This window comes from Heptranchias perlo, chromosome 11, assembly GCF_035084215.1.
Source record: "Heptranchias perlo isolate sHepPer1 chromosome 11, sHepPer1.hap1, whole genome shotgun sequence".
NCBI lineage: Eukaryota > Metazoa > Chordata > Chondrichthyes > Hexanchiformes > Hexanchidae > Heptranchias > Heptranchias perlo.
In genome coordinates, this window is record NC_090335.1 from 61,741,280 (window position 1) to 61,756,810 (window position 15,531).

General features: G+C 43.4%; 1 protein-coding gene across 1 annotated transcript in view; it reads left to right on the forward strand.

Moving 5' to 3' along the window:
- The first annotated feature begins 4,502 nt into the window (after window positions 1–4,502).
- The window catches only part of LOC137326851 (uncharacterized), a 64,934-nt gene continuing 53,905 nt past the window's right edge, over window positions 4,503–15,531 (forward strand). Inside the window, exon 1 of the mRNA XM_067992230.1 lies at window positions 4,503–4,604. Within this exon, the coding sequence (XP_067848331.1) occupies window positions 4,547–4,604 (58 nt within the window). The 5' untranslated portion in view covers window positions 4,503–4,546. The remainder of the gene's footprint in view (window positions 4,605–15,531) is intronic.

The following is a 15,531-nucleotide window of genomic DNA, read 5'->3' on the forward strand; positions in this document are numbered from 1 at the left end:
TCTGTCAAGGTGGTCGTACAGTGTATCCCTATTGATCTCTTCTAACAACGTGCCTGCATTTATGTCAAGCTAATGTACTTATAATTTCCTGGTTCTGACATTGTCCTTTTTAAATATTGGTACAACTTGAGCCTATGTATCAATACATAACTGACCCATACTTTGCTCAAAGGGTATAAGCATATACGTTACCAGGGAATGCTGTTGAAGCAAATAGTATAAATGGCTTAAAGAGGCAAGTAAACATATTTCTTGAAAAGGAGGGAATAGAAGGATCAATTGTGCATATAGGGTGGTGCTCAACCAGGAAAGGTGTGCTTGTTGGGCTATAGGCCTTTTCCTGTCTCCTAAATTAATTTTGGGACACCCCTTTGTGATGTTGAATATTAAATTTTATTTCACTCATTTTACCGCAGGTTTTTCCGCTATCTATGATTATTTTTTATGCCTAGCAATGAAATATCATTCCCCTCCCTAACAGCTATTTGACTACAATTTTGAAAATCCCCTAAATTTAGCTAAAATAATATTATAGTCTGTTACAAAGTTGATTGTGGGCTCAGTGAAAACTGTTTGTGGCTAAACGCTATATAAAGAATGTTTTCAAATCTCATTAATTTCAGTTCTCCATTTCAGAATCAAATGCTTCCAATGTAAAAATTTATGGAATTCACATTGTCCTCCTAAAGTGGGCGTGGTAATCAGTGACATTGCTTTCAGTACTGCCATCTACCAGGGCTACTGCTTTGCTGCAGGTGTGGAACTGATACTGAATAAATATTTTTTAAAGTTTTGAAATAGTTTTCAGTCATGGAGCTCTGAGTCTTCATCAGCTCTGCAAACAATAACAATTCATCCTTGCGTTAGAGAGTCCACACATCTTAAACTAAATCTCTACTTCGGAGGGATTTGCAATTTAGTAAACAAACAGTTCTGAAGAAAAGTGAAAGGAGCCTCACAGTAATAACAAATTACATTTCTATAGTGATCCTTAGGTGAGAAAAACTCCATATGGTGGAGATTTTTTTTAAAAAGTGGACACTGAGCAGGAGAGCAGAAAGGGTAACAGAAATTCATTGGGGACCAAAAGCTTTGCAAAAGAGAAGTGTTCAGGAAGATTTTGAAAGCAGGGATTGAAGTAGCAAAATTGAGGGATTTAGGGAAAGGATTCCAGAGGGCAGAGGTGTATTGACTGAATCAACTGCACTGATGTTGCACATAAGAACATCAGAAATAGGAGACAATACGGCCCCTCGAGCCTGCTCCGCCATTCAATCAGATCATGGCTGATCTTCATATCTCTTGATTCCCTCAGAGTCCAAAAATCTATCGATCTCAACCTTGAATATACTCAATGACTAAGCATACACGGCCCTCCGGGGTAGAGAATGCCAAAGATTCACAACCCTCTGAGTGAAGAAATTTCTCCTCATCTCAATCCTAAATGGCCGACTCCTTATCCTGAGACTATGCCCCCTAGTTCTAGACTCTCCAGCAAGGGAAAGCAGCCTCTCATTATCCCTGTCAAGCCCCTTCAGAGTCTTATATGTTTCAATGAGATCACCTCTCATTCTTCTAAACTCCAGAGAGAATAGGCCCATTCTACTCAATCACTCCTCATAGGACAACCCTCTCATCCCAGGAATCAATCTAGTGAACCTTCGTTGCACCGCCTCTAAGGCAAATATATCCTTCTGTAGATAAGGAGACCAAAACTGTACACAGTACTCCAGGTGTGGTCTCACCAAAGCCCTGTACAATTGCAGCAAGACTTCCTTACTCTTGTACTCCAACCCCCTTGCAATAAAGGCCATCATACCATTGGCTTTCCTAATTGCTTGCTGTACCTGCATGTTAACTTTCTGTGTTTCATGTACAAGAACACCCAAATCCCTCTGAACACCAACATTTAATAGTTTCTCAACATTTATAAAATATTATTTTTCTATTCTTCCTACCAAAGTGAATAACCTCACATTTCCCCACATTATACTCCATCTGCCGTCTTCTTTCCCATTCAACTTAACCTGTCTATATCCCTTTGCAGACTCTTTGTGTCCTCCTCACAGCTTACTTTCCCACCTAGCTTTGTATCGTCAACAAACTTGGATACATTACACTTGGTCCCTTCATCCAAGTCATTATATAGATTGTAAATAGCTGAGGCCCAAGCACTGATCCTTGCAGTACCGCACTAGTAACAGCCTGCCAACCTGAAAATGACCCGTTTATCCCTACTGTCTGTTTTCTGTCCATTAACCAATCCTCTATCCATGCTAATATATTACCTCCAACCCCATGAGCCCTTATCTTGTTTAATAACCTTTCATGTGGCACCTTATTGAATGCCTTTTGAAAATCCAAATATACTGCATCCACTGGTTCCCCTTTATCTATCCTGCTAGTTACATCCTCAAAAAACTCTAGTAGATTTGTCAAACACAATTTCCCTTTCATGAAACCATGTTGACTTTGCCTAATCATATTATGATTTTCTAAGGTGCCCTGTTCCCACATAGAATCATAGAAAGGTTACAGCATGGAAGGAGGCCATTCGGCCCATCGCGACAAAGGTTTACATGAATATTTTTAAAATCTTTAAATCTGATTGCTGCTTCTACATAAACAAATAATATCCATAGTGATACAGTTGGTAAACACACTCCTCTTTCTGTGTGCCAGATGTACTGAACCCATACATATGTACTGACAGCAAGGCTGAGTGCACTGGGTACAGCAAAGGCTATGGGCCCCGACTACATCCCGGCTGTAGTGCTGAAGACCTGTGCTCCAGAACTAGCTGCGCCTCTAGCCAAGCTGTTCCAGTACAGCTACAACACTGGCATCTACCCAACAATGTGGAAAATTTCGCAGGTATGTCCTGTCCAGAACAAATCCAATCCGGCCAATTACCGCCCCATCTATCTACTCTCAATCATCAGCAAAGTGATGGAAGGTGTTGTCGACAGTGCTATCAAGTGCCACTTACTCACCAATAAACTGCTCACCATGCTTAGTTTGGGTTCCACCAGGACCACTCGGCTCCAGACCTCATTACAGCCTTGGTCCAAACATGGACAAAAGAGCTGAATTCCAGAGGTGAAGTGAGAGTGACTGCTCTTGACATCAAGGCAGCATTTGACCGAGTGTGCCACCAAGGAGCCCTAGTAAAATTGAAGTCAATGGGAATCGGGGAGAAAACTCTCCAGTGGCTGGAGTCATACCTAGCACAAAGGAAGATGGTAGTGGTTGTTGGAGGCCAATCATCTCAGCCCCAGGACATTGCTGCAGGAGTTCCTCAGGGCAGTGTCATAAGCCCAATCATCTTCAGTTGCTTCATTAATGATCTTCCCTCCACATAAGATCAGAAATGGAGATGTTCGCTGATGATTGCACAGTGTTCAGTTCCATTCGTAACCCCTCAGATAATGAAGCAGTCCGTGCCCGCATGCAGCAAGACCTGGACAACATCCAGGCTTGGGCTGATAAGTGGCAGACAAGTGCCAGGCAATGACCATCTCCAACAAGAGAGAGTCTAACCCCCTCAGCTTGATATTCAACGGCATTACCATCGCTGAATCCACCACTATCAACATCCTGGAGGTCACCATTGACCAGAAACGTAACTGGACCAGCCATATAAATACTGTGGCTATAAGAGCAGGTCAGAGGCTGGATATTCTGCGGTGAGTGATTCACCTCCTGACTCCCCAAAGCCTTTCCACCATCTACAAGGCACAAATCAGGAGTGTGATGGAATACTCTCCATTTGCTTGGATGAGTGCAGCTCCAACAACACTCAAGAAGCTCGACACCATCTAGGACAAAGCAGCCCGCTTGATTGGCATGCCATCCACCACCCTAAACATTCACTCCCTTCACCACTGACGCATCGTGGCTGTAGTGTATACCATCCACAGGATGCACTGCAGCAACTCGCCAAGGCTTCTTCAACAGCACCTCCCAAACCCACGACCTCTACCACCTAGAAGGACAAGGGCAGCAGGCACATGGGAACAACACCACCTGCACGTTCCCCTTCAAGTCACACCCCATCCCGACTTGGAAATATATCGCCGTTCCTTCATCGTCGCTGGGTCAAAATCCTGGAACTCCCTTTCTAACAGCACTGTGGGAGAACCTTCACCACACGGACTGCAGTGGTTCAAGAAGGCAGCTCACCACCACCTTCTCAAGGGCAATTAGGGATGGGCAATAAATGCTGGCCTCGCCAACAACGCCCACATCCCATGAACGAATAAAAAAAATCAAGTCAACAATATCAGTTCTGCTTATAAAAATCAAATGGATGATATGCCCAGTGTTTCCATGGTTATTTGTTTGTTTGATATGCCCGTGGTTTTCCTTGTTCCAATAATTAGCGAACATCAGCCAAAGGGCAGAGTCTCATTGCATAATTCTGGAAAGTGCCATTGGAGAGAAGCTGTTCCAGGTAATCTCCGCCCACCATTGTAACACTTGGTTTGGAAGAATGAGGAAACTCTGAGGTCAGTAACAATCCGAGGCAGACCGACCAGAGGGAGACATGGCTGTGAACAGAATCCTGTTTCATTTCGTCTTCACAGCAGCTTTAATACTCACAGGTTAGTTGCTATATCTGTACCTTTTAAGAAATTATAGACCGGTAAGAGTTTTAACCAGCCTGGCGTTTTGTCAAACATCATGTTAGAACTGTACTGAGCAACGAAACCTTGGAAATCAACAAAGTTTCGAAATTACTTTCAATTTCACCAGTCCTCGTTTCAAATTGGATGTATTTTTTTACTGATTTGTGATGGAATCAACAAAATCAAAGTTACTAAACGCGTGGGAATGCTTACTTCCCCTTCGCTATCAATCGGACTGGACTTTTCAATATGATTCACCAAGAATCCTATTAAATGGCCTGTTAAAATGTTATAACCATTATTTAAAGATCGCATAATTATACGCCAGGCAATCTACCTAGAAGCGCTCTGTGTTGACACTGATGGAAGGGGAGATTGCAAGTATGGGACAGTTGCCGAAAGTTGCCACCGAGGGCCCGAAATTCCCCTTTCGACCAAAACAGGGCGATACCTGTTTTTTTTTACCTTCTGTAACCCGCCACCTAAATCCTGGGAACCCGCCAGCTTTGAAATGTGTAATTTAGGAAAATGCTATTTCCTTTGCGGATGGTTTTTAAAAAATTTGTTCATGGGATGTGGGCGTCGTTGGCGAGGCTGGCATTTATTGCCCATCCTTAATTGCCCTTGAGAAGGTGGTGGTGAGCCGCCTTCTTGAACCGCTGCAGTCCGTGTGTATTACAGAGAAAAACATACAACCTCCCGATTCTATTTAAAAGAACACTTTCTATTTCCCAATAATCATTGACGTTATTTTGATAATCGCCAAAGCATCGAGTCTGATGACCTTTCCTGTTTTACGCTCTCATATGCAACAATACCATCACATTCTGGGTATAAACAGCAGACTATTTCACTAGTGAGGAAGCACTTTTTACTTCAGGTCTGTAGTATTCAGAATTCAAGATCTTAGAGCAGTGATCATTCCCCCAACACATCACCGTGTTACACTACCACTCTTTTAATTAAATACACAAGAAAAGTATGCGGTGATAAAAGGCTATTCAGTCCACTTAAATCTATCCCTTTATCATAGTATCATACAGCACAGAAGGAGGCCATTCGTCCCATCGTGCATGTGCGGGCTCTTTGGTAGAGCTATCCAAGCCCCTGCTCTTTCCCCATAGCCCTGTAAATTTTTTCCCTTCAAGTATTTATCCAATTCCCTTTTGAAAGTTATTATTGAATCTGCTTCCACCACCCTTTCAGGCAGAGCATTTCAGATCATTACAATTCGCTGCATTAAAAAAATGTTTCCTCATGTCCCCGCTGGTTCTTTTGCCAATCACCTTAAATTTGTGTGCTCTGGTTACTGACCCTTCTGCCACTAGAAAGTTTCTCCTTATTTACCCTAACAAAACTGTTCATGGTTCTGAATACCTCTATCACATCTCCCCATAACCTTCTCTGTTCTCAGGAGAACAACCCCAGCTTCTGTATTCTCTTCACATAACTGAAGTTCCTCAACCCTCGTACTGTTCTAATAAAGGCCTTGACATCCTTCCTAAAGTGTGGTTCCCAGAATTGAACACAATACTCCAGCTGAAGCCTAACCAGTGTTTTATAAAGATTTAGCATAACTTCCTTGCTTTTGTACTATATGCCTGTATTAGTAAAGCCCAGTATCCTATATGCTTTTTTAACAGCCTTCTCAATTTGTCCTGCCACCATCAAAGATTTGTGTGCCTACACCCCCAGGCCTCTCTGTTCCTGCACTCCCTTTAAAATTGTAAAATTAATTTATATTGCCTCTCCTCATTCTTCCTACCAAAATGTATCACTTCACACTACTCTGTGTTAAATTTCACTTGTCACGCGTCCTCCCAGTCCACCAGCCTGTCTGTGCCCTCCTGAAGTCTGTTACTATCCTCCATGTTGTTTACTACATTTCTGAGTTTCGTGCCATCTGCAAACTTTGAAATTATACCCTCTATACCCAAGTCCAGGTCATTAATATATATATTTAGTACCTTAATTTTCCCAACCTAGCATCCAGCTGTATTTTGAAAGTTTGTGACTTTATTACTCTGACTGGAAGATTATTCCACATATTTATCATCCTTTGTGTAAAACGTTTTACCTAATATAAATTCTGTACCTTTCATGTACTTATGCTTAAAATGGTCTCTGTTCCAGTCACTGCTTCACTAAAATTAACCATAACCATTACTTAATCCTAAATACATTATAAATAGGGCTGTCAATCTTAATCTAAGAAAATTTATTTTTCACAGGATTTGATTTAAATCAGTGGGTGATTTAAATCCATAACCATCAGGCTCACACATATCATTGCAATTGCTTATATCTACTTAGGACTGCAGACAATACTTGCTGCTTTGTGTATAGTTACTGAATGAACAGCTATGTCTAGAAAGCAGTGACTGCACAGTATCATCCAACTGACAGGCACATCAAACATGGTGAACAGGGATCATTTATTCATGAGAGCAAAAGGTACCAGGAAAGACTGAACAGGCTGGGGCTCTTTCTGCTAGAAAAAGAGAAGACTAAGGGGTGACCTGATAGAGGTCTTTAAGATTATGAAAGGGTTTGATAGGGTAGATGTGGAGAAGATGTTTCTATTTGCGGGGCAGACCAGAACTAGGGGCCATAAATATAAAATAGTAACTAATAAATCCTAATAAGAAATTCAGGAGAAATGTCTTTACCCAGAGAGAGGTTAGAAAGTGGAACTTGCTACCACAAGGAGCAGTTGAGGCGACTAGCATAGATGCATTTAAGGGGAAGCTAGTTAAACACACGAGGGAGAAAGGAATAGAAAGATATGCTGATAAGGTTAGATGAAGATGGGTGGGAGGAGGCTCGTGTGGAGCGTAAACACTGGCATAGACCTGTTAGGTCGAATGGTCTGTTTCTGCACTGTACATTCTATGTAATTCTATGTACATATAGTTTGAGAATGAGCAGGAAGTGCACAAAAATCAAATACCTGCAGTATTCAAATACTGAATGAAATTTGACTTTGAAATATTGAACAAGTTTATTGTATTTTGCAAATTAGTTTAGTTTTGTGTTAGTTAAAGGTGATTTGTTTTTACTGTTTGGCTTATTAGATAGTCAGTACTTCCTCTTTATAAATATGGTTCTCCTTTATTTCCTATTTTCCCTTTTTTTAAGTATATCTAAAAGCAGGATACTCCAGTCTGGTCGACTGTTGATTGATTTTGAGCTTTAATCCAGTTATTCTTTCACTGTTACAATTCGGCCTTTCTCCCAATGCTTTTAACTTGTGTTCACAGTGAAAAGGCAGTTTCTAGGAAACTCAGTTTTATATCACCTAAAACCTGCACCGTTATGCATTATGTGAACAAAATAACGTACCATGTGACTAATAATTACCCCATTACAATGCTTTAGCACATGGACTGCTCACCATGTAGGCAGTAAATACAGAATGTCAGACCAATACATTCATGTGAAAACTAACATTTAAGTTTATTCACAAGTATGATATTAAACAGAAGCAGAAAGACACAGTAAGAACCTAGTAATACAATATTTGACTGACACAAACTTCCTGAATACTAAAAAAAGGACATATTTTTGTAGTTCCCTTCAGTTGCTTTCAACTGAGTCTCATCTGGAATGTTATTTGGGAGGTGACACCACGGAACCCTCTTGGGTGGCTCCCATAGGATAAGCAATGTGAAATAGAAAACTAGGGACCTCAGGGCTGTTCCCCAGTTATATATTGGTTAAAGCAGACTCAATTGATGATCAAACTAACTTTCTCAGTGGCCAGGCAATTCAAGTATTAATCATTTCTAACACTTAAAGTAAATAACGGTATTCTTCTGGGCATCTAATCATCTGCATGCCTTTGACACCTGACAGCAAATGAAATACCATTTTATTCAGTCCTCACATACCCATCAATGCTTTTAGACAACGTACATTTTTCCTAGAACAAAGCCTCTTGATTGTTCATCCATGTGAGATGTAATGCATTTGTCTGAAAGCTAACATAATTGACACTTGCCAGCAATTGAAACCAATCATATGACATCTGAAAATTGTTGCACACAGATTTGCTGTTTCATGCAAGTTTATTGAAGAAAGGAGGACCAAAAAATAGAAAGCATTACTGGAATAACCTGCTACTAGTCTTTTTCTGTACAAATACAGATGGTTATGTATAGCAGGCCTTTACAATACAAATTGCAACTGACTTGCACGGCAAGTCATGAGGGAGACACTATTCTCACCACATTTATTCCTTTCATCCAGTTGTCTGTAAAATGCCACCGATCACCTCGACTGGGATATGCCAGCTTGGCTCAGTTGCTGGCTTCACCCTCCACTTTAGGACCCACGTGCACAATCTAAACTGATACTGAGGGATGGAATGTTACATTGTTATTCCTTTGGATGAGATGTTAAACTGGTGCCTTGTTTGTCTGTGTTGGTGGTTGAGGTGGACATTAAAAATCCCATGGCACTATTCAAGGAGGAGCAGGCAGTTCTCTAACCTTCCTACCTCAACCAACACCACCAAAAACATATTAACTTGTCTTTCATCTCATTTGTTATTTGTGGGACTCTGTTGTGTGCAAATTGGCTGTTTTCTTTACCCACATCACACAAAGATTGCATTTCAAAAAGTAATTCATTGGATGAGAAGTGCTTTGGGATGTCCTAGGAGACATGCTTTATCAATGCAAGTTATTTTTTCTTATCTATTTATTACCTTGATGATATCAGGAGATTAAGTTGTTCGCTAACAAATGGAAACTAGGAATCTTTGATCCTTCTACACGTTTTCTTCCCTCCAGCCCTCCTCTCCTGAAGGCGTTAATTCTTTCTTGGCATACGGTTCGTTAGATGTTACTCGTCCAGTACCGCTTAATTGTCCCTTTACTAACTACGAGATACTGAGGTTAATTGTTTTGGCACTGCTGTTGTCCCTGCTGAGATTAGCAACTCAGCACAGCCCTGTGATTGAACCTGAGACCTCCCCTCACCTGTATGGCTCAGCTACTCGCTGCCTTAACCAGCTGAGCCTTCTCTCATGATGGAATGTACGACAGACATTAACAACAACAACTGCATTTATATAGCACCTTTAATGTAGTAAAACATCCCAAGGTGCTTCACAGGAGCGTTTTCAGACTCAATTTGATACCGAGCCACATAGGAGATATTAGGACAGGTGACTAAAAGCTTGGTCAAAGAGGTGGGTTATAAGGAGTGTCTTAAAGGAGGAGAGCGAGGTAGAGAGGTGGTGAGTATCAGTTAGGGACTCTCTTGTATCCATTTATATGAGAGCTTATCTAGGGGTGCACAGTGGGTAATGTGGATCTCTGTGAATAAAGGTTTGGAAGCAACTGAAGACCAGGCTTTAATATCCTATCCTTCACCACCTGGCTATTCAATTTATTACAAAGATGAGCTCGGAAAGGGCATGAGGGGAGATAGGAGAGAAACTAGAGAAAGAGGCGAGTTCAGGGCTAGGGCATTGGGGAACCTGAGGGGAAATTTGGCTTGGTGGGCTAGGGGAAGCGAGGGAAGCAGCAGAGGCAGCTGAACAGATGGTCTCAATCTTAGTGACAAAGAAGTCCATGAGTTCCTTGCACTTTTCGTTGGAGGGGGCAGGGGAGTGGGCTTTAAGAAGATGGTTTGTAGTGAAGAGAAGCCTGCATTCCAGGATGATCCTGGAATAGTGAGCAGTTTTGGCAAGGGAGAGCAGGACTTGATAGTGCTTTATGTGGTCCAGCCAGGTCTGGTGATGAATGGCTAAACCAGTTGTCCATTGTAAACGTTCAAGTCCGCGCCCCTTGGACTTAAGGGAGCGGAGATGAGGACTGTACCGGGGGAGCGACCAGGGTGAGAGAGAGTAATGGTTTTTCTGGGGACAAGGACATCAAAGGTGGAGGTGAGGATGTGATTGAGTAGAAATGTCGTGGTGAATGGAGGGCCAAAGGCTAGACAGTTGGGAATTTGAAAGTGCTGTTGTAAGTGACTTGGGGGAGAGGTAGAGAGGCGGAGAGGCTTAGGGAGGGAATTCCAGAGCTTAGGGCCTAGGCAGCTGAAGGCACGGCCGCCAATGGTGGAGTGATTAAAATCAGGGATGCATAAGAGGCAAGAATTGGAAAGGCGCAGAGATCTTAGAGAGTTGTAAGGCTGGAAGAGGTTTCAGAGATAGGGAGGGGTGAGGCCATAGAGGGATTTGAAAACAAGGATCAGAATTTTAAAATTGAGGTGTTCCCGGACCAGAAGCCGATGTAGGTCAGTGAGCACAGGGGTGATGGGTGAACTGGACTTGGTGAGAGTTAGGATACGGGCAGCAGAGTTTTAGATGAGCTCAAGTTTATGGAGGGTGGAAGATGGGAGGCCAGCCAGGGGAGCATTAGAATAGTCGAGTCTAGAGGTAACAAAAGCATGGATGAGGGTTTCAGCAGCAGATGAGCCGAGGCAGGGGTGGAGACGGGTGATGTTACAAAGGTGGAAGTATGCGGTCTTGGTGATGGAGCAGATATGTGGTCGGAAGCTCATCTCAGGGTCAAATAGAACGCCAAGGATTTGAATGGTCTGGTTCAGCCTCAGGAAGTGGCCGGGGAGGGATGGAGTCGGTGGCTAGGGAATGCAGTTTGCGGCGTGGACCGAAGGCAATAGCTTCGGTCTTCTCAATATTTAATTGGAGGAAATTTTGTCAGACAAGCAGTGTGACAAATGAGAGACTGTAGAGGGGCCTAAGTGAGGTACAGCTGGGTGTCGTCAGCATACATGTGGAACCTGACTTTGTGTTTTCGGATGATGTCGCCGAACGGCAGCATGTAGATGAGAAATAGAAGGGGGAACACCCAGCTGGAGGACGGAGGAGAAGCTTTGGAGGAGGATGGTGTGGTCAGCCATGTCAAAGGCTGCAGACAGGTCGAGAAGGATGAGGAGGGATAGTTTACCATGGTCACAGTCACATAGAATATCATTTGTGACTTTGATAAGGGCCGTTTCAGTATTGTGACATGGGCTGAAACCTGATTGGAGGGATTCAAACATGGAGTTGCAGGAAAGATGGGCATGGATTTGGGAGGTGACAACACGTTCAAGGACTTTGGAAAGGAAAGGGAGGTTGGAGATGGGGCGGTCGTTTGCAAGGACAGAGGGGTCAACAGCGGGTATTTTGAGGATGAGGGTGATGACGGCAGATTTGAAGGGGAAGAGGGACAGTACCTGAGGAGAGGGAACTATTAACAATATGAGCTAACATGGGGGCCAGGAAGGGAAGTTGGGTGGTAAAGCAGTTTGGTGGGAATATAGTCGAGGGAGTAGGAGGAGGGCCTCATGGTCAAGATTTAATTTTATCCATATAATTCATATCTGTTAGTGTTAATTGTATTCAGGTGGTGAATATCAGTTAGGGACTCTCTTGTATCCATTTATATGAGAGCTTATCTAGGGGGTGCACAGTGGGTAATGTGGATCTCTGAAGACCAGGCTTTAGTATTCTATCCTTCACCACCTGGCTATCCAATTTATTACAAAAATGAGCTCGGAAAGGGCATGAGGGGAGATAGGAGAGAAACTAGAGAAAGAGGCGAGTTCACGGCTAGGGCTTGGGGAACCTGAGGGGATGTTTGGCTTGGTGGGCTAGAGAAAGCGAGGGAAGCAGCAGAGGCAGCTGAACAGTTGGTCTCAATCTTAGTGACAAAGAAGTCCATGAGTTCCTTGCACTTTTCGTTGGAGGGGGCAGTGGAGAGGGGTTTAAGAAGATGGTTTGTAGTGAAGAGAAGCCTGCGTTCCAGGATGATCCTGGAATAGTAAGCAGTTTTGGCAAGGGAGAGCAGGACTTGATAGTGCTTTTTGTAGTCCAGCCAGGTCTGGTGATGAATGGCTAAACCAGTTGTCATAGAATCATAGAATCATAGAAGCTACAACATGGAAACAGGCCCTTCGGCCCAACATGTCCATGTCGCCCAGTTTATACCACTCAGCTAGTCCCAATTTCCTGCACTTGGCCCATATCCCTCTATACCCATCTTACCCATGTAACTGTCCAAATGCTTTTTAAAAGACAAAATTGTACCCGCCTCTACTACTGCCTCTGGCAGCTCATTCCAGACACTCACCACCCTTTGAGTGAAAAAATTGCCCCTCTGGACCCTTTTGTATCTCTCCCCTCTCACCTTAAATCTATGCTCCCTCGTTATAGACTCCCCTACCTTTGGGAAAAGATTTTGACTATCTACCTTATCTATGCCCCTCATTATTTTATAGACTTCTATAAGATCACCCCTTAACCTCCTACTCTCCAGGGAAAAAAGTCCCAGTCTGTCTAACCTCTCCCTATAAGTCGAACCATCAAGTCCCGGTAGCATCCTAGTAAATCTTTTCTGCACTCTTTCTAGTTTAATAATATCCTTTCTATAATCGGGTGACCAGAACTGTACACAGTATTCCAAGTGTGGCCTCACCAATGCCCTGTACAACTTCAACAAGACATCCCAACTCCTGCATTCAATGTTCTGACCAATGAAACCAAGCATGCCGAATGCCTTCTTCACCACCCTATCCACCTGTGACTCCACCTTTAAGGAGCTATGAAACTGTACTCCTCGATCTCTTTGTTCTATAACTCTCCCCAACGCCCTACCATTAACGGAGTAGGTCCTGGCCCGATTCGATCTACCAAAATGCATCACCTCACATTTATCTAAATTAAACTCCATCTGCCATTCATCGGCCCACTGGCCCAATTTATCAAGATCCCGTTGCAATCCTAGATAACCTTCTTCACTGTCCACAATGCCACCAATCTTGGTGTCATCTGCAAACTTACTAACCATGCCTCCTAAATTCTCATCCAAATCATTAATATAAATAACAAATAACTGCGGACCCAGCACCGATCCCTGAGGCACACCGCTGGACACAGGCCTCCAGTTTGAAAAACAACCCTCTACAACCACCCTCTGTCTTCTGTCGTCAAGCCAATTTTGTATCCAATTGGCTACCTCACCTTGGATCCCGTGAGATTTAACCTTATGTAACAACCTACCATGCGGTACCTTGTCAAAGGCTTTGCTGAAGTCCATGTAGACCACGTCTACTGCACAGCCCTCATCTATCTTCTTGGTTACCCCTTCAAAAAACTCAATCAAATTCGTGAGACATGATTTTCCTCTCACAAAACCATGCTGACTGTTCCTAATCAGTCCCTGCCTCTCCAAATGCCTGTAGATCCTGTCCCTCAGAATACCCTCTAACAACTTACCCACTACAGATGTCAGGCTCACCGGTCTGTAGTTCCCAGGCTTTTCCCTGCCGCCCTTCTTAAACAAAGGCACAACATTTGCTACCCTCCAATCTTCAGGCACCTCACCTGTAGCGGTGGATGATTCAAATATCTCTGCTAGGGGACCCGCAATTTCCTCCCTAACCTCCCATAACGTCCTGGGATACATTTCATCAGGTCCCGGAGATTTATCTACCTTGATGCGCGTTAAGACTTCCAGCACCTCCCTCTCTGTAATATGTACACTCCTCAAGACATCACTATTTATTTCCCCAAGTTCCCTAACATCCATGCCTTTCTCAACCGTAAATACCGATGTGAAATATTCATTCAGGATCTCACCCATCTCTTGTGGTTCCGCACATAGATGACCTTGTTGATCCTTAAGAGGCCCTACTCTCTCCCTAGTTACTCTTTTGCCCTTTATGTATTTGTAGAAGCTCTTTGGGTTCTCCTTTGCCTTATCTGCCAAAGCAATCTCATGTCCCCTTTTTGCCCTCCTGATTTCTCTCTTAACTCTACTCCGGCAATCTCTATACTCTTCAAGGGATCCACTTGATCCCAGCTGCCTATGCATGTCATATGCCTCCTTCTTCTTTTTGACTAGGGCCTCAATCTCCCGAGTCATCCAAGGTTCCCTACTTCTACCAGCCTTGCCCTTCACTTTATAAGGAATGTGCTTACCCTGAACACTGGTTAACACACTTTTGAAAGCCTCCCACTTACCAGACGTCCCTTTGCCTGCCACAGACTCTCCCAATCAACGTCTGAAAGTTCCTGTCTAATACCATCAAAATTGGCCTTTCCCCAATTTAGAATTTTAACTTTTGGGCCAGACCTATCCTTCTCCATAGCTATCTTAAAACTAATGGAATTATGATCACTGGTCCCAAAGTGATCCCTCACTAACACTTCTGTCACCTGCCCTTCCTTATTTCCCAAGAGGAGGTCAAGTTTTGCCCCCTCTCTAGTCGGGCCATCCACATACTGAATGAGAAATTCCTCCTGAATACACTCAACAAATTTCTCTCCATCCAAGCCCCTAATGCTATGGCTGTCCCAGTCAATGTTGGGAAAGTTAAAGTCTCCTACTATTACCACCCGATTTTTCTTGCAGCTGTCTGTAATCTCCTTACATATTTGCTCCTCAATTTCCCGTTGACTATTTGGGGGTCTGTAGTACAATCCTATCAAAGTGATCTCTCCCTTCTTATTTTTCAGTTCTACCCATATAGACTCAGTGGGCGAACCCTCGGATATATCCCCTCTCACTACTGCCGTGATGTTCTCCCTAATCAAGAACGCAACTCCCCCTCCTCTCTTACCTCCTGCTCTATCTTTCCTATAGCATCTGTACCCTGGAACATTGAGCTGCCAGTCCTGCCCCTCCCTTAGCCATGTTTCAGTAATAGCTATAACATCCCAGTCCCAGGTACCCATCCATGCCCTGAGTTCATCTGCCTTGCCCATCAGACTTCTTGCATTGAAATAAATGCAGTTTAATCTAGACTTCCCTTGGTCTTTGCCCGGCTTTCTCAGACCATCTGTCCGGTCATGTTTTGTACACTCTCCCTTACCGCCTTTTGTTTCTGTCACCACTTTATTTCCCACTGACTTCCTGCATCGGTTCCCATCCCCCTGCCACGTTAG